The sequence below is a fragment of the Perognathus longimembris genome, chromosome 18, assembly GCF_023159225.1.
Source record: "Perognathus longimembris pacificus isolate PPM17 chromosome 18, ASM2315922v1, whole genome shotgun sequence".
NCBI lineage: Eukaryota > Metazoa > Chordata > Mammalia > Rodentia > Heteromyidae > Perognathus > Perognathus longimembris.
In genome coordinates this window covers 12433674-12459238 of record NC_063178.1, presented here as the reverse complement: position 1 = coordinate 12459238, position 25565 = coordinate 12433674, and the positions used below count along the sequence as shown (strand labels likewise).

General features: G+C 43.1%; 1 protein-coding gene across 1 annotated transcript; it reads left to right on the top strand.

The window, feature by feature from the left end:
- Nucleotides 1–821: 821 nt before the first annotated feature.
- On the top strand, nt 822–23555 carry Dclre1c (DNA cross-link repair 1C). Its single transcript, XM_048367486.1, is given in 15 exon segments — nt 822–964; nt 2821–2872; nt 3768–3852; nt 7673–7732; nt 8950–9005; nt 10399–10500; nt 11026–11098; nt 11234–11374; nt 11505–11606; nt 13245–13381; nt 15051–15105; nt 17719–17807; nt 19259–19353; nt 22595–23469; nt 23471–23555. Coding segments are annotated over 15 exon segments (2058 nt in total). The 5' UTR covers nt 822–855; the 3' UTR covers nt 23498–23555.
- Nucleotides 23556–25565: the final 2010 nt, after the last annotated feature.

Below are 25565 nucleotides of genomic sequence, written 5' to 3'. Positions count from 1 at the left end.
TTATTTTAATACTTTAAACAATGTATCCTTTTCCACCATCCCTTTTTACTTGCACGTCCTAACTTCCCTAGTCTATAGCAGAAGGGGAGGGACTAGCCGACAAGACATCACCGGGATCTTCTCTTCCCGAGTTGTGATCGGCAGACCTTCCATTCCCTAGATGTATATAAATGACAGATATGTGAGGAATGCATCATGAGTCAGATGCAATTTGTCACACAGTCCTCATGGCTATCCCATACGTGGGAGTAAAGCAAAAGCAAGTTTGGTTTTACAAGAAACAAATTATTTTCTTTTAATTTTTCTGGTCGGTCGTGGGGCTTGACCTCAGGGCCTGGGCAGCCCCACTTCCGGGTTTCTGGTGGTTAATTGGAGATAAAAGAATCTCATAGGCTTTCCTGCTGGGGCTGGCTTCGAACCGGGATCCTCAGATCTCAGTCTTCTGAGTAGCTAGCATTACAGGCGTGAGCCACCAGCGCTCAGCTCCACTCTGCAATTTTCAAATCTGCTCACTTCCCTCTTGGAGCAAGAGCCCATGGCGATTTCGGATTCCCTCCGCAACCACCGCGTTCAATTGGCTCATGTCGGGCAGAAAAGAGACTCGACTCCCTGGCAGGTGCAGCGGCTGGACTCACTGCGCAGGCGCGCTCAGCGGGACATTTAAATGCCACGGTGCTCCGCGGCGCCGCCCCTTCTGCCGCCGGCAGCTAGGATTGGACGGGGCTGAACTCGGTTGGCCAATGGCGAGGCGGCGCGCGGGCTCCCGGAAGTGGCGGCGCGTTCTGGCAGCGGCGGACCTCGCTTCTGCGGCTGGCGGGGAGAGGCTGGGGGCCTCGTCCTGCCTTCGGCGGTGCCATGAGTTCCTTCCAGGGGCAGATGGCCGAGTATCCCACCATCTCCATAGACCGCTTCGACAGGGAGAACCTGAGAGCCCGAGCCTACTTCTTGTCCCACTGCCACAAGGGTGAGTCCCGCGCTTGTCAGGGGCTGGCGGTAGGGGCCGCCCGGCAGAGCTGCTCAGGGGCTGCCATTGCATTTTATTAGTTTCATTTTTGTGCGAGTCAGACCTGGGGCTTGAACTCAAGAGAGCGTCGCGAGAGAGGTTTTTACACCCTCACACGTCAGTTAGCAAGCAACGCGCCCCGTCTATAGATACATCACGTAGCAGCTACTGTTTAGGTATGATCACTTGTGGAACTTGCGGAGGCCTTGAACTGGCCTCCTGCCTGCCCAGGGGAGATGACAGATTACTGTTGCCCTCCATCACTTTTCAGTTCTGTCCACATCCAACGTGAAACTTCATGCTGGGCTAGGACTGCAGGATGCAGATTTACCTTGCAGAAGGCATCAGATCACCAGAACTCTTGTGAGTTCTTAATGATGTGAGCCCTGAGCCACATGCCCAAGTGAGGATGGAACCAATCCCAGAGCTTTCAGAACCGTAGTTTATTTGTTAGGCTGAAAAGCAGTTTTATTCCTTGTGCTATAATGAGCACGGCCATTAGCCCTGATGAGAAATAAAGATAAACTGAAATACACGTACACATGCACATATGCACTTGCCTAGCATGCAGGCAGCTTTGAGTTGAATCCCAGGCCTGGAGAAGAGAAGAGGAGGGAATAGGAGGGTGGACAGGAGAAAAGAAGAGAAGAAAGAGAGGAAAAATAAACAAAGGCAAAGTAGCACTGTGACCTTCACTGAAGGTCTGTATTCAGAATAACACTTTTGGTTTGGTTTTTCTCAGTGAGAAACCCTGTTGGATGAGGATGCCTTGGTTTTTACGTTTTTGAGTTGAGTCTGGAATTCAAAGCATGATAGCTGTTATGAAGAAAATTCCTTAGGCCTGAGCCTCAACATATCCTGATTCTCTTAGGACCAGTTGGGAAGGGGCCTAAGCATGGGGCGGGGTGGGGGGGAACCCATGATGCAAAGCTTTGGTGCCACCTACTGAGTTAGTTTGGGAACATGGAATAAAATCTTGATTCACTTTCCTTTTTTCTGTGGCATAGCTTCTTTGGAAATATATTCACTGTCCGGTTAGTATTGCTTAGTGAGGTGTGCTGATTTCTTGGTTTTTCACTGGGTCTAGGGAGCTCCGATTATGTATTTCTGCAGTGGTGGTTTTGGTAATTAAATGATCAGACATGGTTTGATTTAGTTCCACAGTTCAGTGTTTGATTGTCTAGGTCTTTACAAGCCGAGGATTTGGAAAGTATAATACATACTCTGTGTAGAGTATTGTTGAATGGTTGGCTTTCTCATGTTGTCTCTGTGTGGTGAATTGGAGGGCTGTGGCTCAAGTGTGTGTGACTGTGAGATCCCACCTGTGAACCTTGAAGTCCCAGTGGGCAGAAAAAGATGATGAATCAATCGCTCCTTTTTCTTGGCTTCAGCCGGAATGCTTTCCTAGCAGATTGCCTGGATGCAAGCTTGCATGTCTAGGTGGCTGAGATTTGAGGATTATAGTTCAAACCCAGCCTGAGCAAGGAAGTCTGTGAGACTCTTATCTCCAAATAGCCACTAAGAAACTGGTAGTAGAGCTGTGGCTCAAAGTAGTAGAGTACCAGTCTTGAGCAAAAAAGCTCAGGAACAGCTCCCAGGTCCTGAGTTCAAACTCAAGTACTGCACAACAACAACAACAACAACAAAAAGATTTGCCATCTAGAGAAGAAAAGAGCCAATGGTACTGGGAAATCTGTGGAAAGTGAAGGTCCTGTAATTTCTCTTTCCAGGAACCTTAAGATGGCAGCTCCAGCAGCTTAGGCCTAGGAATCCTCTTATAAAGAACATGTTTATAATTCTTATTCTTTTGCTTATAGATCACATGAAAGGATTAAGGGCCCCTACCTTGAAAAGAAGATTGGAATGCAGGTAATAAGATATTGCTGCTGCTGCTGCTGCCGCTGGTGGTGTGTGTGTGTGTGTGTGTGTGTGTGTGTGTGTGTGTGTGTAATAATTGAGAGAAAAATATCAGAACATCTAGACAGCAAAGTGCATGCATCATAAAGGTCAACATGATGAATTTTTTCCACATGAGCTTATAACCAGAGGGGAGAACTTGAACAGTACCAAAATTCCAGCCCCTCGGCCTCCTCTCAGTCATCCTTCCTAAAAGACAACTCTATGGATTAGTTTTGGTTGCTTTTGAGCCTTATAAAAATAGAATTATACCCAAAAGACTCTTGCTTGTTTTTGCAGTGCTAGGATTTGAACTCAGGGCCTTGTGCTTGCAAGACATGTGCTCTATCACTTGAGCTACACTCCAGTCTTATCATACTTACTTCCTTTTATATAATTTTTATTTTCATGTGGGTTTTTCCATACTATTGGTGAATCAATAATTAATTTGTTTTCATTGTATAGGAGGGGGGAGGGAGGGACGGGAAGAGAGGGTTCATGATGTTCCATTATCATGAAGTCTATGGTATCATTGTTTTTTGTTTTTTTTGTTTTTTCCTTTTCTGGAGACAGGGGAGGAGTTTGAGCTCAGGACTTTAAGCTTGCGAGACTGGCATTCTATAACCTTAGCCACACTCCTAGCCCTCTTTTCCTTTAGTTATTTTTCAGATAAGGTCTGTCTCATGTGTTTGCCCAGGACAATCTTCTGGCTTTTGCTTCTGATGCAGCTGGGACTAATAGCGTGCACCTTCACACCTGGCTTGTTGAAATGAGGTTTCATTTCCTTTTTTGTTCAGACTGGCCTCAGTCTGAGTCCCCAAGGTGGCTCATTTTGGATGGAACTGAATTCTCTGCCTTTTCCTTTCAGCTTGAAGGTTTTCCTGTATTGTTCTCCTGTTACTAAGGAGTTGCTGTTAACTAGCCCGAGATACAGATTTTGGGAGAAACGAATAGTAAGTTTCATTGTTTTGAATAATGCTAAATCTATGGCAGTAGGGAAAAAGTTTTAGGGGTAGATTGAATAAAGCATTGGAATTATTCAAAGCCCAATTCCTTACCCGCTACAGTGATTAAGTTAATTGAATAATTGAATGGTGACATTTGGTGTTTTGTTACTCCACAATTTAGGAAAGGTCAGCATTGAGGTGCTGCTAATTTGTTTTCCTTCAAAAGTTTAATCTAGATCTTTTGCTTTATTTAAAGACCTTAGTTGTATTCTAATATTTTAAAATATAGAATGTTCATTATTATAATTGCTCAGTCTGTTTATTTAGATCATGGGCTAAATCAGGAAAAATAAACATTTGATAGATTATAATAAGAAAGGCATAAAATGGCACAATAAGAAAAGTAGAATGAACTCCATGTTATGGAAACGAGTGTTATATCACTGTTGTAATTACTTTCAATATGTCATGTGAAACTGTAGCTTCTTTTATTGATGATCCTCTTGTATCCCCTTCCTGTGGTTGTCCCCACGCTATCACTGTATCTCATCTGAGTACCCTGGATACTGTATATACTGGTATTAGAACTAGGGAAGGGAAAGGGGATATCAAAATCGAGAGACAAAGGATAAAAAGACAAACGACTCCAAAAACAATACTTGCAAAACCATTTGGTGTAAACCAACTGAACAACTCATGGGGGGAGAGGAGAAGGGGGAGGGGGGAGGGGGGAATGAGGGAGGAGGTAACAAACAGTACAAGAAATGTACCCATGGCCTAATGTATGTAACTGTAACCCCTCTGTACATCACTTTGACAATAAATAAGTAATTATTAATTAAAGAAAATTAGAATGAAGATAAGTGTGATAGCACACACCTGTAATCTCAGCACATGGGATGCTAAGGCAGGAGGCTCAAGATAACTTTTTATTTTTATTTTTAGAATTTTCTTTATTGTTCTAGAAGTGATCTACAGAGGGGTTACATTTACATGTGTCAGGCAGTACGTACAGTGCCTTTCTACAGTGCCTTCTGTTCTCATTCTCCCTCCCAGTCCCTCCCTCCCGCCTCCACCCACAAGCTGTAAAGTTCACTTTCATCAGTGTCCAGTGCACTCTACTGTTGCACTTTACCCCTTTTCCTGGGATTTTTCACCTTCCCTCTCACCCTCCCACAGATAAGCATGGGAACACACCATATATAAGGTAAAGAATACAGAATCACCAGAAAAAAAAAGACAAATTTAAAAAGTCTTTTGTCAGAGTAGATAACTTTTAATATGGCAGAATAAAATAGAAAATGTGCATATAGAAAAGCCAGTGCAGTTGTCATTATTATAAATATGTAAGATTAATTATTATAAAATCTGTAGTAGTCATTATTAGAAATATGAACATGTCTTGATCAAGAGGTAAGTTCTCAGCTTAGTTTTAATAAAATGAGAAAAATTTATTTATTTATTTATTTATTTTATTATTTATTTATTATTTGCTGATCCTGGGGCTTGAATTTAGGGCCTAGAGGTTGTGTCCCTGAGCTTATTTTATTTTGGTCAAGGATAGCACTCTACCCACTTGAGCTACTGCTCCATTTTCAGCTTTTTTGGTAGTTAATGGGAGATGAGTCCCAGACTTCCCTGCCTGGGCTGACATCAAACTTTGATCTTTAAATCTCTTATAGACAAGAACTACCAATATTATTATACAAAGGACACAGATAAAACACGAAGATGCTGGACTACAATATGGCTTAGTGGTAGAGTGCTTGCCTAGCATGCACAAAGCCCTGGGTTTGAGTCCTCAGCATCACATGAACAGAAAAATCCAGGAGTGGCGCTGTGCCTCAAGTGGTAGAGCGCTAGCCTTGAGCAAAAAGAAGCTCAAGGACAGTGCCCAGGCCCTGAGGTCAAGCCCAAGGACTGGCAACAACAACAACAAAAACCCACAAAGATGAATAAATATTGAAAAGGAAGAAAATAACCCCAAGCAGAACTTCAAAGCACCCAAGTGATAATTTTTATATCATAGGGAACTAGAGCTGAAGGGCAAAACTCAGGCACCAAAACAGGTCAGAGCATAGGGTTTGCTTTTGCCATTTACTATCACTTCAGATCAGGACATTGTGACTGCAGATGCATTTGATAAAATGGCCTCATAAAGTGAAAACTTGTCAGCACCTGCTGCACCCAGGGCTGCTTCAGAGAAAGAGGGCCCCATGTGGGCCAGGGCTTAAAGAACTGCGTGAGCTGACAGTGCGCACAGCTGTCATGGAGAGTGATTGATGTCTGAAAGGTGAAAACTTGCAAGTTCCACCTCTCTCCCTTGCTGCCTCATATCCGGGCAAGCTGATGTGTGTAAATCCTTACACATACATGTACACACATGTACATACACGTGCATATGCATACATGTGCATATGCATACACACACACACACACACCCCAATGTGAAGTTTAAACAAAGCTAGGTTAGGCCAACCCCTTTGCCACAATAAAAACTGACTCGGCTGAGCACTGGTGGCTCGTACCTGTCATCCTGGTTACTCACGAGGGTGAGATCTGAGGATTGAAGTTTGAAGCAGCATGGGCAGACAAACCCATGAGAGACTTTCTTCTCTCCAATTGAGCAGAAAAAAAAGTGGAAAGTAGAGCTACGTCTCAAGTGGTAGTGTCCCAACCTTGAGCAAAAAAGCTAAGTAAGGCCCTGAGTTTCAGCTCTAGTATTGATTCTCAGGTACATGCACGCATGCACACATTTCCATGTCAGAGCTATAAGACATTTAATCCAAATTGCTAGATCTACCTTAATGTTATAAATATGCTCTCCCAGAGCCTTAGCAGGGGCAAGGAATGTGGCCTAGGGGTAGAATGCTTGCCTAGCATGCATGAAGCCCCGAATTTGGTTCCTCAGCACCACATAAACAGAAGAAGCCAGAAGTGTCGCTGTGGCTCAAGTGGTAGAGTGCTAGCCTTGGGTAAAAGAAGCTCAGGGACGGTGTCCAGACCCTGAGTTCAGGCCCCAGGATTGGGGGGGGGGGGGAAGAACGATAGCAGTCACAATAATAGATTAAAAAATAAAGAATTGTCTTGGCAACTTACTTTTGCAGAAGTAAATTTTGGCCAATAGCCAAAAATCTGGCAAGTGACCACACTGAGCAGGCAGGCTGCTCCCCTATTTATCCCTAACGCAGCAGGCCCCGCCCCTCTACTCAGATTGGTTGGGCTCAGGTTCATAATTTGCTGGTGATTGGCTAGTATGAATAGGTAGAAATATATTTACATAAGGTGATTTTGAAATAAGATGAACAGGAAACAAGTAATCTCAAACTGTCCCTCCCGACCTCTATTTCTGGAACAGTCTGAGGTGTGTCTTAATTCCATCTTTTTAAAAAAATTATTTATTAATTACACAAAAAATTTTGACAAGGTGTTGTGCAAAAAGGGTACAGTTACATAGTAGGGCAGTGTGCACATTTCTTGTGCTATCTTACACCCTGTTTTTCTTTCCCTTAATTCCATCTTGAAAAGAAACTAGTTTAAGCCAAACCCTACATTTCAAACATCCTTCCTTCCAAAGCAGTTCCTCTCTTCCTTAAGAAGTGCCACGCCACCAGGCCAAAGCAGGAACTTTCAAGCGACACACAGTTGATAGAAAAGACAGTGTTTCTCATACTTAATACAAGTATTTTTGCTTTATCATGTTTTCAAGTATAATGAAATCAGAAATGACTCTAGAGTCTATATATCACTTCTTCCCTTAGTCCCCTCTAGTCTGAAATGGCAAAGCAGGGAGAACTGAGGCATGCTCCATCTTGTATTTCAATAGGTATCAATTGAAATTGAAACTCCTACCCAGTTATCTTTGGTGGATGAAGCCACAGGCAAGGTAACTATGTTTTGGATTTTCTTCTTGTTGCCACAGGGATGGTTGCTCTTTCCTCTTCACTTTGAATGCTCATTTAACCACACATTAGAATTATTAAGCTTTTAGAAAACAAAAACCAATCAAGACATTTGTGATTGTTTTAGACCCTCTCAGCTGCAATCACAAGTCTGGGGGTCTTGCATAGTTCTTGTTCACAGATGGCTGCCATGCACTGTGTCCTCATGTAGGAGAGGGGCAGAAAGCTCCCCTTTAAAGGGCACTAAAAGCCAGGGGCCAGTGGTTCACCCCTGTACTCCTAGCTACTCAGGAGACAGACCTGAGGATTGCGATTAAAGCCAGCTGGGGCAGAAAAGTCCCCATGAGACTCTTATTTCCAACTAAACACTCAAAAGCTGGAAGTGGTGCTGTGGCTCAAAGGGGTAGAGCGGTAGCCTTGAGCAAAAGAGCTCAGGGACACTGCCCAGGCGCCGAGTTCAAGCCCCACAATCAACAAAAATAAAAAAGGGCAGTGGCCCTATTGTGGGGTCCTCCTTCACAAGCTGACCTCCTCCCTCTGAGGCTCCTCATGAAATCACTTTGGCAGCAATGAAAAATTCACCCTCTAATTTTTGAAAGGAATAGAGACGGCCCATGACTAATACTTACTTCCCACATTGAAAGATTTGAGCATGGCTTATGATTACTTGCAGAATCACTCCTATTTTGTTTTACCAGTTCATAATGGGAACTCTAGTTATTACATGATCTCATGGGTACATTATGTTTTGTTATAATTTTCATGATGTGAAATAATGGTTAATATTTTTAAAGTGAATTTATTTCTCATTGTAGCTTTTTATTGAGTCATTTTCTTTTTAATTTTGTCGTATTATGCCAGTTCTGGGGATTGAACTCAGGGTCTGGATACTGTCCTTGTTTTTTTGCTCAAAGCACTATTTTACCACTGAGCCACAGTTCCTCTTTGATTTTTTTGGTGGCTAATTGTAGATAAGAGTCTCATGGACTTTCTTGCCTGGGCTGGCTTTGAACTTTGATCCTCAGCTCTCAGCCTCCTGAGTAGCTAGCATTACAGGAAGTTTGCCACGGACGCCTGGCACATTTTATTTACCCACTCATTGCCTGACCCACACTGAGGCATATCCTTGAGAGGTATCTGCTTTATTTAGCTAGGTCCTGGTGATAACTTCAGTCATTATTTTTTCCCCTCTTCTTTTCAGAAGGAGGAGATTGTTGTCACTCTCTTACCTGCAGGTCACTGCCCAGGATCAGTTATGTAAGTGGGCCCTCTTATTTTGTTTCTTTATTATATGTAAACATGTATTTTGTTTGTGGAAATCATGTGTTAGGATCTGAAAGATTACAATGGGTAGGGAGATTTGGCCATTTTTCTGGCCCAGTTCAATCTGTAACTTGAACTTGGGTAAAGATTGGAATTGAAATGTGGCTCTCTGCTTAGTGGAAGTCTTTAGTGGTTACTTTTCCAGTGATTTTCCTCCGTCTCGGCATGTGGAGCTTTCTCTCCATGAAGGAGATCCCCATGTCTCATTTTGAATGGGAACACATGTAGTTGGGACACACCAAGTACATCTCAGTAGTAGCTGCATTCTGTCGCTTCTTTCTACCTATCTCCGCGTGTGTGATACACTGTTTTTTATAAGGGAGATGTGTAGTTGGAAGCACCTGCTGTGGATTTGGCAGGTAGAGTACAGGTACAGTAGACCTTGTTATCAGCCATCCTTGGTTCCAAGAAGAGTTCCAGTGAGGAAAGCCCGCGCATGCTCAGGCTGCAGGGCTCAGCGGTGTACTGCGCACGCGCGATTCATTTCTCCTGCCCAACTTCCCCTAAGGACACGCGTGCCACAGATCTCAGAAATTTCCCTTGGTGGCTTCATTTGAGCACATTCACTTTCATCTTGTTGGTTCTCTACTCCCCCCCACCCCACCCCCAGTGGGGGTGGGTTTTTGAAAGGTAGAGTTTCACACAATTAAGGGCAGGGAAACACTGAGCAGATAGATGGCACGGAGGGTTAATTAGGCCTGAGGACGTGGAGGGGACGGGGGCTGCCCAATCCGCCCGCGGGAATTCGTAATCGCTGTGGGTGTTCATTGGAAACAGATGAGAACATGCGCAGGTCCTGCGCATGCGCAGAACCCCATTGCCCGAGGCGGGCGTATGCAGCAGAGGATCGCGATGGTCTAACTCCTCTGACCGAGTAACTCATCACTTTAACAAAATGAGTACCTGGAAGCTGAAGTGTGGTGTTGTTTGTTGGGGGTGGGGGTGGGGGTTGGATCAAGGGGGGTGGGGGGGGCAGATGAGTGGAGGGAGGAAGGGTGGTCGAAGGCAGTGTACAGATGTGCGAATGGGACCAGGTAACTTGAGGGGGTGGTTGGGGTTTGGGAGAGATGGGGAGAAGGACCGAGGGGTGACATTGGTCAAGGTGCATTATACTCTCAAGCTGACATACAGTGTTGAATCGAAACCCCTTTGTGTGACTATTTAAAGATAGTAAAATTTTGTCTTGAGATTTCTTTCGATTGAAAAAACCACTAGCTTTTTAGTGTTGCCTGGTCAAAACCATGTGTGGTAAATCCGTGCGTTAGGCAGGCTTCCTGTCCTTCATTTATTAGGACTTTGTCTGAGATTTGCAATATTTCCTTTTCAGGTTTTTGTTCCAGGGCAACAATGGAACTGTCCTGTATACAGGAGATTTCAGACTGGCCAAAGGAGAAGCTTCCAGAATGGAGCTTCTGCACTCTGGGGGCAGGTAGTGGGCCTTGTCTAATTCTTGACTTGTGTAAGGAAGTGTTTCTGCTCTTGCCCCACCAAACACAGGCCTTTGTTCCTATTGAAAATCAAATATGCATTCTGGTATGGTGGTACATGCCTGTAATCTCAGTTACTCAGTAGACAGAGGGAGGAAGACAAAGTTAGCATTGGACCCTAACCAAAAAATAAACTGTAAAACAAAAAGAACTGTTGGCATGTTCACGTGGTAGAGTATTTGCCTCAGAAGTAGGAGACCCTGAGCTGATTCCCTAGTGCTGCAGAATAAAATGAAAAAAAAATGATGGTAATGATTAAATTGTTTGGCTTGTTCTAGGTGTGGGAGTAGATGGATTTGTCAAAATTCATCCGATCCTTCATCTAAAGCCTATAGTTTGTTGTTTCGAAAAGATTTCTCCATCAAATTTCTGAATGTAATTAGAAATTCAAATGGAATGGAACTCCCTGTAAAACACAGAGTTTACATTTTACCCGTAATTTATGTCACATGCCTTTCCTTTTTCAGGGTGAAAGATATCCAGAGCGTTTATTTAGATACTACTTTCTGTGACCCAAGGTTTTATCAAATCCCAAGCCGAGTAAGTCTGCCTGGGGAAATGGGTGATGGCCGGGCGTGGCTGTGTCTAGCTGGGGGACAGATGCTACTTACGTTGGGAAGAGATGGGGTCATTGAGGCCCTTCAGTGTTCAGGGTTTCCTAAAACTGCTGTGTAGGAGGAGTGCTTAAATGGAATCTTAGAGCTGGTTCGGGGCTGGATCTCTAGGAGCCCGAACCACGTGGCGTGGCTGAACTGCAAGGCGGCCTATGGCTATGAGTATCTATTCACCAACCTTGGCGAAGAGCTTGGAGTCCAGGTACAGTGGCCTTCGCTCTTCCCTTCCGCCCTCCCTACTTCATCCCCCTTTCCCTGTCCTTCCCCCTCCCTCTCCCCCTCCGCCCCTGAGTGATTTCTGGCCACCCGCTTCTATTGGGTATTTCCTGCAGGTGCACGTGGACAAGCTGGACATGTTTAGAAATATGCCTGACATCCTTCACCATCTCACGACAGATCGCAGCACCCAGGTCCATGCGTGTCGCCATCCCAAGGTACCGTGTGTGTGTGTGTGTGTGGTGGGGGGGGGGTTCCTTTCTCCGGGTTCCTTCAGAGCAGACTCCCAGAGATTCTGTTTCCTGTTTTGCTTTGTGTGCTTGTGTTTTTAACTTCATTTCTGTTTCTTGTGCTGGTAGTGGGGCTTGAACTCACAGCTTGGATGTTGTCGAGGCTGGCGCTCTACTGCCTGAACCCCACCTCCACTGAAGGCTTCCTGGTGGTTAATTGGGAATGAGAATCTCATGGAGTTGCCTTCCCTAGGTTAGGTTCAAACCATGATTCTCTTGTCTGGCCTCCTGCATAGCTAGAATTACAAGCATGAGCCAAGCGCTTGGAGAGATCCAGTTTTCAGGTTTTCCATGATCCTAAAGTATTAGGTCAAAGTCATATGTCTATGCATAACTCTAGTCCATGAACATATGCCTCGGAATTAATAATAGGCAGACCCCCAGAGTTCTTCTTAATGAAATTTAGCCTCAGACATTTGAGAGTACAAATTTATTTGTAATAAAAGTAGTTACATGTTATAGCCTATAGCTTCTGCAAATATGTTTATGTTCTACTACTGTTTGTTTTTGAAAGTCACACACATGTATGTTTATAAATTTTACCTTTATTCTCATTTTGGAGAAATAGCTAGATATAAGTAAACAAAAGTTTTCAAAACTGAAGAAAAAATTTTTAAAGGTGTTTTTAAAAGGTTGAAAAATACTGAGGTCATTTTACAAAAGGTATTACGTTTAGATTTTTGTCATTTGTGGGGCTTGAACTCAGGGCCTGAGTGTTGTCCCTGAGCTTTCTCTGCTCAAGGCTAGTGTTCTACCACTTTGCGCCACAGAACCATTTCTGTTCTCTAAGTGGTTTATTGGAGATAAGAGTCTCATAGACTTTGCTGTCTGGGCTGACTTTGAATGGTGATCCTCAGATCTCCGCCCCCTGAGTAGACAGGATTACAGGCATGAGCCACCAATGCCTGGCTTTGAAAACTGTTTAAGTGTTAAGTAGAAAGACTCATTCAAAAAACACGACTGTCTGTAATCCTAGCTACTCAGGAGGCTGAGATCTGAGAATCATGGTTTGAAGCCAGCCTTAGAGGAAAAGTCTGTAAGAGACTCTTATCTCCAATAAACTACTCAGAAAAAGCCAGAAGTGGTGTTGTGGCTCAAGTGGTTGAGCGGTAGCCTTAAGCACAAAAAGGCTCGGGGACAGTGCCCAGGCCCTGAGTTCAAGCCCTAGGAGAACACAGTTGCCCTCAGCATGGAGCCCTTTCAGTAAACCAGTTTAATTCTTGACCCAGGAACTTTATAGCATCAGTATGGTACCAGTAACTAGAGTACAGTCCTTGTTCAGACTTCCCTAGCGGTTCACTGTCAGTCTTCACAGCTTTTGAGGAATAGAGCCATCCATGAGTCCATTCAGGGTCATACATTGCACGCAGCCTTCCCTGAATGGTCTTTTCCTTTCTCGTTCTGAATTTGGAACAGTCCAGGCCAGTCATCATTCAAAATGTTTCTCAACTTGGAGTCACTCACTTGTTTCCTCATGTCTGAAAACTTATCTACATTTGTTTGTTGAGGGTCCTGCCTACAAATAATTCATTGAAAATATGTAACTATGTCTTAATCTTTTTCTAGTCAGAGGAGTATTTTCATGGGAGTAAATTACCCTGTGGCATGCTTTCCAAAACTAAAGTTCCACTGCACACAATCAGTATTAAGCCATCCACCATGTGGTTTGGAGAAAGAACCAGGAAAACAAACGTCATCGTGAGGTAAGAAAGCAATACCAAGGCGGGCACTGTGGTCCTAGTTCCTCGGGAGGCTGAGGATTATGATTCAAAGCCACCGGGGGCAGAAAAGTCTGTTAGACTCTTCAGTCCACAAACAAAAAGCCAGACTCGGAGCTCTGGCTCAAGCGGTAGAGGGCCAGCCTTGAGATGAAAAAGCTAAGCAAGAGCCTAAGTCCGTAAGTTCAAACCCTAGTACTGGCATAAAAACAAGTGAAGAAAAATTAAAAAGGAGACATGTTATAATTCTAGTGAGTAATTTCTTTAATTTACAACTTAAAGAGATTTTACTTCCAGTTCTGTAGTAGCCAGTGTACCCCAAAGTCTGTTGTAGTGAGAAGATAGCATGATTGGAGGAGCCCCAAGGTGTCTGAGTACTGGCTGCAAATTACAGTTGCTGGAGATCGTGGAATTCACTGTGCTCATACCTGAGCCCCCTTCTTGACCTGTCGTTTACAATGCTAAGAACAGACTTCCACTTCTAGAAGACGTTTACTCCTGTCCCTGCATGGTTTTATCCTGGAATAACCTAAATGGGAAAGGCGAACTTAACTCTGTGGTTTTTGGGGTTGTTTTTTTTGCTCAGTGACCTTCTCCCCAGGCCCCCCCCCCAGGCTCTTGAAACACTTTACCAAATTTTTTTCTTAAAAAAAATTTAAAAAATGAGTGTTTTTAATTATAGACATCTTAGTATTGAATATGGTTTAATCTTTGCTGATGTTATTTGGAAAATGGCTTACTTTATCACCTTAGCATTTATTGATTACTTGTGAAACTGTGTGCTGTGTGCTTATTAGTCAATGCTCTTTTGAAAATGAATAATCTTTCCTTTTCAACTCTAATAATGCATTCATTCACTTGCTGAACTCTTTATTATTGTTATTTTTGTTTATTTGTTTGGTGTTGGGCTTGAACTAAGGACTTGAGCCCTGTCCCTGAGCACTTTTTTGATAGTGTTTTACCACTATGAGCCACAGCTCCACTTCCTGTTCCTGTTAGTTTTTTTTTTTTTGGCCAGTCCTGGGGCTTGGACTCAGGGCCTGAGCACTGTCCTTGGCTTCTTTTTGCTCAAGGCTAGCACTCTGCCACTTGAGCCACAGCGCCCCTTCTGGCCATTTTCTGTATATGTGGTGCTGGGAAATTGAACCCAGGGCTTCATGTATACGAGGCAAGCACTGTTGCCACTAGGCCATATCCCCAGCCCTGTTACTGTTAGTTTTGGTGCTGGTCCTGGGGCATGAACTCAGGGTCTGGGTGCTGTACCTGAGCTTTTGTGCTCAAGGCTAGTGCTCTACCACTTGAGCTGCAGCTCCATTTGCAGCTTTTGTTGCTTAATTGGAGGTAAGAGTCTCACAGACTTTCCTGCCCAGGCTGGCTTTGAACTGTGATCCTCAGATCTCAGCCTCCTGAGTGGATGTGAGCCACCGGTGCCCGGCCTATTATTTTTTTTTCTTTGTTATTATAAAAGTGATGTGAACAGGGGTTTACAATTACATAAGTCAGGTAAAGAGTACATTACTTTTTGGACAGTGATACTTTTAAGGAGAAAAAAAAGCCAACTTGTTTCCATTTCCTGGAGTTCATTTGGATGAATGTTATTATCTATGATCAGAGGCACAGTCGGTGACCTTTCCGTGTTGTGTGTTTGTTTTAGGACTGGAGAGAGTTCCTACAGAGCCTGCTTCTCCTTTCACTCCTCCTTCAGCGAGGTAAGAGGCTCCGCCCGGCGCAGGCTGAGCTGTTGAGCAGCCTTCCGGTCAAGTATCTCCCTTCACATTCACTTATCTCCTTTGCTTTCAGGTCACTTTTAGAAACAGGTGGCTCTTGTTACGCATGGATTCTGTATTTACGTGTTTGCTGACTCATGACGACTCTTCACCCCCAGATCAGTACTTACCATGCTTTAGGCATCTTGACATAGTGAAAATGTGGGCCACTTGCTAACACATGTGATTTGCAATGCCAGTTGAACCAGGCGACACATGCATTCTTGGTTTTTTCTTTTTCTTTTTTTGCCAGTCCTGGGGCTTGGACTCAGGGCCTGGGCACTGCCCCTGAGATTCTTTTACTCAAGGCTAGCACTCTCCCATTTGAGCCACAGCACCACTTCTGGCTTTTCCTGCGTAGTTTATTGAAGATAAGTCTCATGGACTTTTCTGCCAGGGCTGGCTTTGAACCGTGATCCTCAGATCTCAGTCTCCTGAGTAGCTACGTTTAAGGTATGAGGCACTTATTTTAGGGTTCTTTTTGTGACCTATTGAATGCCATTATTTTCAAGTGTTTATGCTTCTTATTTTGTCAGTTATGGGGCTTGAACTCGGGGTCTGGGCGCTGTCCCTGAGCTCTTTTGCTCAAGGCTAGTGCTCTACCACTTGGAACCACAGCTCCACTTCTGCTTTTTTAGTGGTTAGCTAAGTGTCTCTTGGGCTTTCAAAGCCAGCCTGAGCTGGCTTTGAGCTGTCATGCTCAGATCTCAGCTTCCTGAGTGGCCTGGATTACACATGTGAGCCACTAGCACCCAGCTGTTCGTGCTTTTGTTGGGGATTTTTCTATTTAAAAATGGCACCCACATGTAATATGGAAGTCGTGTTTAGTGTTCCTAAGCATGACAAGGCTGTGATGTTTCATAAATACAGTGGTTTCATAAGAGATGTTTGCACGTAACTGTGATGGTGTAGAATTTGGGGAAAAGACAGTAATTTTATGTGTGCAGTTGATCAAAACCCACTTGGCCTCATGCAAGAGACAGTAGACATGCCGGGACCAGCTTGTACGGCTCCTTGTACGCTTTAGAATTGAGGAAGCTCCATTGTTGTGCATACCGACACATGCCAGTGTGTCACCAGGCTCCAGTATTTCAGAGTATGACGTGGGGAGGGGCCCTTCCCGGGAGAGGGCTGCGTCAGAGTGAATCATCCTGACGTGCCGTTGGGGGAGACCCCCTGGCTGCGCCTGGAGCCCATCTTCCTCTCTGTAGTCTGAGTCAAACGTTAGTCCATGTAGGCTTTACTGGGTTGTGTTTTCCTTGGGGACTCCAGTCACCTCGATACAATGGAAAGAATAGTTGGAGTCCTTGTTCTAGGCTGGTAACCAGCATGTGTGTGGCTGAATAAGAAAGTACAGGAACAAATCAGGTAACAGCCAAGATGCAATTCCCTCACTAATAATTATTCACTGGGGGAAAGAACAATGCAATTCTAAGACTTACTTTTCTTTTTATGATTTTATGATTTATTTTTTGTTGGTCAAGGGCCTGGGCACTATCCTCAAGCTTTTTTGCTCAAGGCTAGTGCTCTACCACTATGAGCACAGCTCTACTTCCAGTTTTTAGGTGGTTAATTGTAGATAAGAGTCTCACAGATTTTACTGCCCAGGCTGGGTTTGAACCACAATCCTCAGAACTGAACCTTCTGAGTAGGATACTAGGTGTAAGCCACTAGTACCTGGCTTTAACAAAAAAGAATGTTTATTTATTGTTATTATAAGAATGAAGTACAGAGGGGTTACTGCATTGTAAGTCAGGAAATGAGTACATTTCTTTCTAGACTGTGGCATCCCTTCCTTTGCCCTTTTTGTTTTTCCCTCATGACCTTGTTTTTTCTTTTTTCCATCTCCTGAAGTTCATTTTGATAAATATTATTTTATATGATCAGATGTACATTGGCATTGCGCCTTTTTGTACCTCTTCTAAACCGACCTTGTTGGGCTGGGGATATGGCCTAGTGGCAAGAGTGCTTGCCTCGTATACATGAGGCCCTGAGTTCGATTCCCCAGCACCACATATACAGAAAACGGCCAGAAGTGTCGCTGTGGCTCGAGTGGCAGAGTGCTAGCTTTGAGCAAAAAGAAGCCAGGGACAGTGCTTAGGCCCTGAGTCCAAGCCCCAGGACTGGCCAAATAAATAAGTAAATAAAACGACCTTGTTTTCTTGCGTGCATTCTACTTAACTGTTATAGTTTAACTCTCCTGAAGGAAGATTTATTCCATATGAACATCTGATTTTCTTGGACAAGGAGATTCTATATTTAAAATACAAAATCTTGGGATCACCTTAATCAGGGGTTCATAGCCCTTCCTGAGGAGCAGAATCCCCTGAGTAGAGCCCATGGCAGCTCTTTGTTTGGGGGGTCTTGGGAGGGGACCCTGGGTGTTGCTTATTTTTCTCAAGAGGTTCCTGGATGATGTCCTGCCAAGTGCCAGGGAGCATCAGGAACCACAGTCATAGAAATTTTGCTTCTCTTTCCCATGGCCTTCCCTTACATCTTCTCCAACACCCCAGATTTTCACTGTAGAGATTAACTGCTCCTTTTATATTCCTCCAGATTAAAGATTTCTTGAGCTACATCCGCCCTGTGAACGCATACCCAAATGTCATTCCTGTCGGCATAACCCTGGATAAAGTTAGAGAAATGTGAGTAGTTGCTCCTTGTGGGCCCTGCCTCTCCCTTGCTGGATTCTAGCCTAGGAGACAAAGGGTGCTTTTGCCTGAAAGTTGACACATGTCGAACCTGTTTCTTTTGTTCATTTCTGTGTTTCCTTCTTTATGTGGCCAAATGCACAGGTAGTATTGCCACATTGTCCTCCATGGAATCTTGGTGCTACCATTTCCTTATGTGACCTTAATCAGGCCAGATGGCAATTAATGGACAGACAGAAGAGGCCCCATGTTGAAATCCAAATGTGCTGTGTAGGGTTACACTTGAACAAACATTAGAGTGGTTGTTAAATGTGTGTCCTCCAGCTTGTATTTCTACCAAGCAAATGTGTGGTAGACAGAGAATGACCTCCATTTGCACAGAGGAGTGGTAGCACAGCAGAGGTTCTAGAAGATTCCAGGGGTGGGTAGGAACAGGGGTAGGATGTGGAGGCCATGTGGGGGGGCAGGGAGCTTTGAGGCTCTCCACAGGTGGGATGTTAGGTTTCTGGCCACCTGGCAGAGGGAAGCTGAGGTAATGCCTTCTGCAGTGACGGATGACTCCTTCAAACCTGACTTCTGTGTCTTAGCTTTCTGCCTGTGGCTCTAGAACGAGATAATTAAATTTGTTAGATTCCTGCAAGATGTAAATAAATCCCACTGAATGGGACCTGGGAAGCAGCAGTGTTTTGTGAGTGCCAGAAGCCATTGTCTTAGTGTTATAGGATAAGGTCCTATTGGTGTACATTACAAGAACAAAGATCTAAGGTTTGCTTTAGTCTACTGGTAATTCCTTCACCCCTGCCAGTTCTACTGGTTGTATTCAAGGACTTTATTTACCACTTCATTATACTGACATGATGGTTTGTTATCGTAGTTAAGCATTTTCGGTTTTCAAAAGTAGTGGTGTTGGGCTGGGGATATAGCCTAGTGGCAAGAGTGCCTGCCTCGGATACACGAGGCCCTAGGTTCGATTCCCCAGCACCACATATACAGAAAACGGCCAGAAGCGGCGCTGTGGCTCAAGTGGCAGAGTGCTAGCCTTGAGCGGGAAGAAGCCAGGGACAGTGCTCAGGCCCTGAGTCCAAGGCCCGGGACTGGCCAAAAAAAAAAAAAAGTAGTGGTGTTCCAGGCAGTGGTGGCTCAGGCCTGTAATCCTAGCTACTCAGGAGGCTGAGATCTGAGGATTGCCATTGGAAGCCAGCCTGCACAGGAAAGATTCTAATTAGCCACCAGAATATAGGAAGTGATGCTGTGGCTCAAAGTGGAAGAGCCCCAGCCTCGAGTGAAAGAGCTTAAGGACAGCACCCAGGCCCTCATGACTGACAAAAAAAAGAAAAGTACTGGTGTGTTTTCTCTTGTGGCCATTTCCCCTAATATCTATTAGCGGTGCTTGCCTCTCCGCAGCTCTTTCCAAAGGGAACATCAAATATTCTCATTTATTTCAGCTTAAAGCCTTTTTGTCGGTCTTCCCAAAGCACTGAACAAAAGTATAAACCACTTGGAAAACTGAAGAGAGCTAGAACCATCTACCTAGACTCAGGTAAGAATGGTCCTGGGTTCAGTGGTGTGCACTTCCTGCCAAAACTTGCTTCTCAGGGTGTTCTGGTTGGTAAATGTGACCTGGGCAGTGTAGACACTCACACCACTGTACTTGTCACGTGATCTCAGGAAGGGCGTGGCCTTCTGATCTTGACTTCTGAAAGCGTGAAACAAGTATAAAAATGGTGCTACATTTTCTAGTGTTATCTGCTTGCAACTGGCATTTTATTTTGTATCTTACTCTATTGTAGTATTTGGCATCTTTGCTGAGACACGGTCACAAAGATTTGGTGCATGCATCAATACCTTACTCCCCCCCACCTTTTTTTTAAAATGTTGAGCAGTAAGTCTGCTGGTGGACACACCATAACTGTTGACTCATTCATCTGCTGGTGTGAGTTCGGGTTGTTTCCAGTGTTTATTACAGAGTAAGCTGCCCTACACATAGGCTTTCACATCTGCAAGTGCCTTATTGCATTCCGGAAGTGTGTGGAAATTCTAGCAGTCCTATATTGTTACTCATGTTCAGAAATCCCACTGGTTTCTGTATATTGGTCTTCTACCCAGCAACCATATATATATCACATACACAAGTTACATATATATATGTATATATATATATACACACACATACCTTTTATAGTTCATTTTCTAGTTTTTATGCTACATCCCATGTCCTACATAGATATTGTTATCTGTGACAATAGAAGCTTCTTGCTTCTTTTCAGTCAGGATGCTTTTAGTTTTCTCTGCCTGCCTCAACTCTCACTACAATGTAGAAGTGATGTCATTGCCTTGTTCCCAGTCTTGAGAAAGAGCATTTGTAAAATATAATACTAAGTTTTCATTAATGTTTCATGACATAAGAAATTCTCTTGTATTCTTAGTATATAAAGAATTCTTACCTGGTATCAATACTATGATTTTGTCAAATGCTTTTTTTTTGTCAGTCATGGGGCTTGAACTCAGGACTTGGGTGCTGCCCTCAGCAACCTAGACCAAGACTGTCATTGAGGAAAGGTTTTTTTAAAACTACAAATTTTGATTCTTTAATAGTTACAGGACTAACTAGTCAAGTTAGGTTGTTGAGTAATTTCCACTGTTTTCAGAGAATTTTTCCATTTCAAGTTGCTGATTTATTTGGCTAAAACTTACTCGTTGTAGACTCTAGGGGTTTTAACTTCTTCAGTTTCTACCTCCTCCCCACTTCCTGGGACTTGAACTCAGGTCCTGAGTGCTGTCCTTGAGCCTCTTTGTACTCAAGGCTAGCGTTCTACCATGTGAGCCACAGTGCCACTTCCAGCTTTTATTGGAGATAAGTCTCACAGACTTTCCTGTCCAGGCTGGCTTTGAATCATGACCCTCGATCTCAGCCTCCGGAGTAGCTGGGATTACTCCTTCACTCTTGATTCTACTTACCTTCTCAAAGAATGAGCTTACATTACATTGACTGCTCTGTTTCAATGATTTCTACTTGTCTCCCTTTTTGTATGTTTTGTACTTTTAGTTTTGAAATTCCTTAATGACGTTGAAGCCATTGACTTAAGATTTCTTTTTTCTAGTTTCTTGATTCTGGTTGGTATCAATATACAGATATTAGTTGCTTTTAAAGTTTTTGTCTTAGCGCAAGGAGTAATTTCAGAAGTCATTTTATTTTTTAAATTTTTTAGAAGTCATTTTTTAAGGGCTTTTTGTGTGGTATAATGAGGGTTTTTGGTTGTTTTGTTTTTGGGAGGGGAAGAATAGGTTGTGTTGTTCCTTCCAATGGCTGGAGTTCAGTTTAAGATAATTTAATAGTTTACCACTACTGTATTTGTCCTCATGAGACCACTTTTGTAAAATGTATTTTAGTTCCTCTTACATTCGTAGATAATTCGATGAGGAAAGGTTATATATACCTACAGGAATCTAAACTATTTTGATAAGTACACTGCCTCCCTCCTGTCTTTCTTGCTTCTATAGAGGCGCTTCAGTGGACAGGACAATCACAGCTAGAGCTAGAGCAGTGTCCTGGCCTCCTCGTGTGGATGGTGGAGGTAGATGAGAATCATTAGGAAGGACAAGCAAGGAAGAAAGTACTGCGGAAATGTAACCACACTGAGACTTTGCAGGCACATCCTGACTTCAAAGCTGTTTATATCACTTTTACAAATCCATGTAGGTATAGAATTTTTCCTTCAAGTATGTTATTGGAAAAATATTCTTTTATTACTTTCAGTGACATCAATTTAGTAGTTACATACTCAATTTAGGTGATTTCATACTTCTTAGGTTTATAAATAATGTGATAAAACAATTTTGTAAGATTGCTTTAAGACCCATTATTAGATTAAATTATTGGCAAATAAGGAGAAAAAAGACTGAGGAATGGCCTAAATGGATTAAAAAAACAAAAAACAAAATACCTGGCAGCGAAGAGTGAAGCCAAGTTCAAAATCTCAGTACCCCTATGAAAAATGCAGTGCTCCGAGTCATCCTTGATCACTAAGACAGTAGATGTTAACCTTAAGGGAGCTGGGGTACTGGGATATTTCTTCTCTCATGTTATATATTGAGAGACTATCAGTCTTTACATGTATTTTCAGCACTTATGTAGATTAGGTTTATTCCATGTTAATGTCGTATGGTTAAAAGTCAGCTAAATAAGTTTTGTTAATGGTTTTGTGGCCTTTTCTTGTTTTAGCCATGCTGGGGACTGAATCCAGGCTGTTAAGCACACTATGAAAGTACTATATCACTCAGATCTTTAGCCAAGCATTTACTTCTTGCAGTATTGCTTATTCTGTATTTTGGTGAAAGTATTTCCCTTAGCTATCTTCAATACCTGTGTGCATAAAATATCAATAAAATGTATGTAGAGGAAAATGGGGAAAAATTTACCTTTTCACTAATAAATCAGTCAAATGACTGAGCACCTACTGTTGGCAGATTATACTGTGTTCAAACTTGGCTGATGAGTAGAATCACCTGTCATACTTAAAAAAACAAAGAAAAAAATATACATTGGTCCTACAATCTGTAGAGAATTTCCGGAATGATATAGGGAGCTGTGCAAAAAGGTTAGACTATCCTAATAAGAGGCCTTTTCATTTCTCTTTGATGAGGAGCAGATCCTCTATCCTGTGTAGTTCCAACAATTAAAAACATAGGTAAATGCTACACATGAAATGATTGTTGGAAGCACACACTGACTCCCTTTCCCTTTATCTTGTACGCTTGTCTCTATCTCGCTGGCTGCACAGAGGAGGAGGATGACCTCTTTGACCCCCTGCCAGTACCTTTAAGGCGCAAGGCTGCATACCCACTAACTCTTCACCCCGAGGCATCTCCAGTGACTGCACTATCACAAAACCAGCCAGAAAAACAGACGCAAAGCATAGGATGCTGCAATGCAGAGAGGACTGAAAGCTCTTCTTTGGCCAACTTTATAGACTGTGAAGAGTCCAACAGTGAAAGTGAAGAAGAACCAGAAACCCTGCCCTCACTACCGAGGGCTCTGGGCTCGGAAGCACTTGCCCAGCCAAGCGCCCACGTGGATGTCCCGCAGTGGGAGGCGTTCTTCAGAAGAAGCCATGACATCACAGAGGAGGGCTTGGGAATGTTCCCTTCCTCCACAGAGACGGGGGGTTCTCAGTCACCCAAGCTTTTCAGCGACTCCGATGGAGAATCAACCCATGGGTCCTCCCAGAATTCTTCTCAGTCAACACATATCACAGATGGAAGTCAAGGCTGGGACAGCCAGTCAGATACTGTTTTGTTATCGTCCCAAGACAAACACATGGGGGATTTTACCTCTTTGAACCAAGGTGTCAAGAGAGCAAAAACCAAAGAGAATATTGCCACCTCACAGGTGGAACAAAATATACTTTGCCCAAAGGACATTCACTCTCATGTGAAAAGCAGAGAGCAAGAAGCAAGCATGGTTCCTAGTGTGGCAGAACCAACTCCTGTGAGCGATGAGGAACCTGAGGAACAAAGGTTGCTGAGTCTTGGCCCACGTGCGGATTCACAGAGTTCCTCTGACTTTGAAATCCCGCCCACTCCAGAAGCTGAGTTACCAAGACAAGAGCACTTACACTATTTATATGAGAAACTAGCAACGGGTCAGAGTATAGTAGTTGACAAAAGAAAATGCTCACTCTTAGACGTTTAAGAATTAAAACTCTTTATCCTACAATCACAAATATTTGCATAAAATGGTAAGTTACAATGGATCAAAGTTTTCAAGTAAGTTTTTTTTTTGGCCAGTCCTGAGCTTGGACTCAGGGCCTGAGCACTGTCCCTGGCTTCTTTTTGCTCAAGGCTAGCACTCTGCCACTTGAGCCGCAGCGCCACTTCTGGCCATTTTCTGTATATGTGGTGCTGGGGAATCGAACCCAGGGCCTCATGTATATGAGGCAGGCACTCTTGCCACTAGGCCATATCCCCAGCCCCTCAAGTAAGTTTTTAAAGGAAGGCAATAAAGGGAAAGAGGAATAAGAAAAGAGAAAGGAAAAAAGTGCTTAAGATAATAGAATTAAATCTGAAAAAATAACTACACTAAGTATAACTATTACACATTAAAAGACTCAGGGATAGAACTAGAACCCACCTAAGTGCAGTCATAGAACTAAAACCTACCTAAGTGCTATCTACAGGAAACTCAACCCAAGTGATCAAGTTAAAAGTGAAAGGCTAGGAAAAAGGCACATCATATAAACACTTAGAAGTTTCTATCTTATTATCAGATAGGTTCCTAATGATAGAAGGTCCACTTTATTAAGAAAACATAACAATCCTAAATGTGTGTGCATTTAACAGCTTCAATTACACGGAGCCAAACCAATTGAGAATTTCATGCTCAATTACAGAAACGGCTAATATACTTCACTTTGTAACAGAACTATGATATATACAGAAAATAAGAACCGAGCAACACTATCGGCCATCTAGGCCTAATTGACATTTATAGGACGTTGCAACTAACATCTCTTGAAATATGAATAGAATTTTTACCACACCACATATCATCAGTCATGAAAATCACATTCGGAGAATAAACATGAATCTATTACAATAAAGAGGGTTGGCTCTAAGATTCAAACACAAGCAAGATGGCTTTGGAAGCCAAGCTCCATGAAGGCACTTGCACGTTCGTGTTCACAGCTGCACTATTCACAATCGCCAAGTTATGGAGACAGCCCAGATGCCCCACAATAGATGAGTGGATCCAAAGAATGTGGTACCTGGACACAATGAAATTTTACACAGCCATTAGAAAGAACACTATAATGTCATTTGCAGGGAAATGGATGGACCTAGAACAAACCATGTTAAATGAAGTAAGCCTAGCTGAGAGAGACAAATGGCACAGTTTTTCTCATATGCAGAATCTAGATCTAAAATATACTGGGACATGACAAATTTACAAGACTCTAGGCTTTCATACACAGTGAGACCAAAGGAAGGTATGCTTAGGGGAGGAATACAAGGCGCAATGCCTGTATGTCTTTGATCATATATTTATTGAAATGAACTTCAGGAACTGGAAACAAGGTGTTGGTTTCTCTTTTTTTTTTCTTTCTATTTTCTTTTTGTCTTTATCGGTCTTTGGGATGGTAAGGGGAGCACAGAAATGGAAAAAGGTGAACAAATACAGCAGTGGTACTCAGTAGACACTATATTGAAAATGAATTATCCCAACTTGTGGGTGGGGAATGAAGAAGAAAAACTAGGAGAGAGCAAGGGAAGGGATGACATTGTCCAAAAAGAAATGTACTCATTACCTGACTTTGGTAATTTACCTATCTGTACATCAACTTTATAATAACAATTATAAAGCTGAGTGACGGTGGCTCACACCTGTAATCCTACCTACTCAGGAGGCTGAGATGTGAGGATCATGGTTTGAAGTCATCCCAGGCAGTAAAATCTGTGAGACTCTTATCTCCAATTAATCACAGAAGAAGTTGGAAGTGGAACTGTGGCTCAAGTGGTAGAGCACTAGCTTTGAGCAAAAGAGCTCAGGGACAGTGAGTGCCCAGGCCTTGAGTTTGAAGCCTCATGACCAACACACACAGACACACACCCAAAGCCTGTTACCTTCTGTGCAAAGTCTTAAAGATTTATAAGAAGTATATGAGTAAAGGGTACAAGCCTTACTCAATATTAGCTCTGAATTGTAAAATTTCTTACAATTTCCAGGGAGTATTTAGCATAGAACAACTAAATACT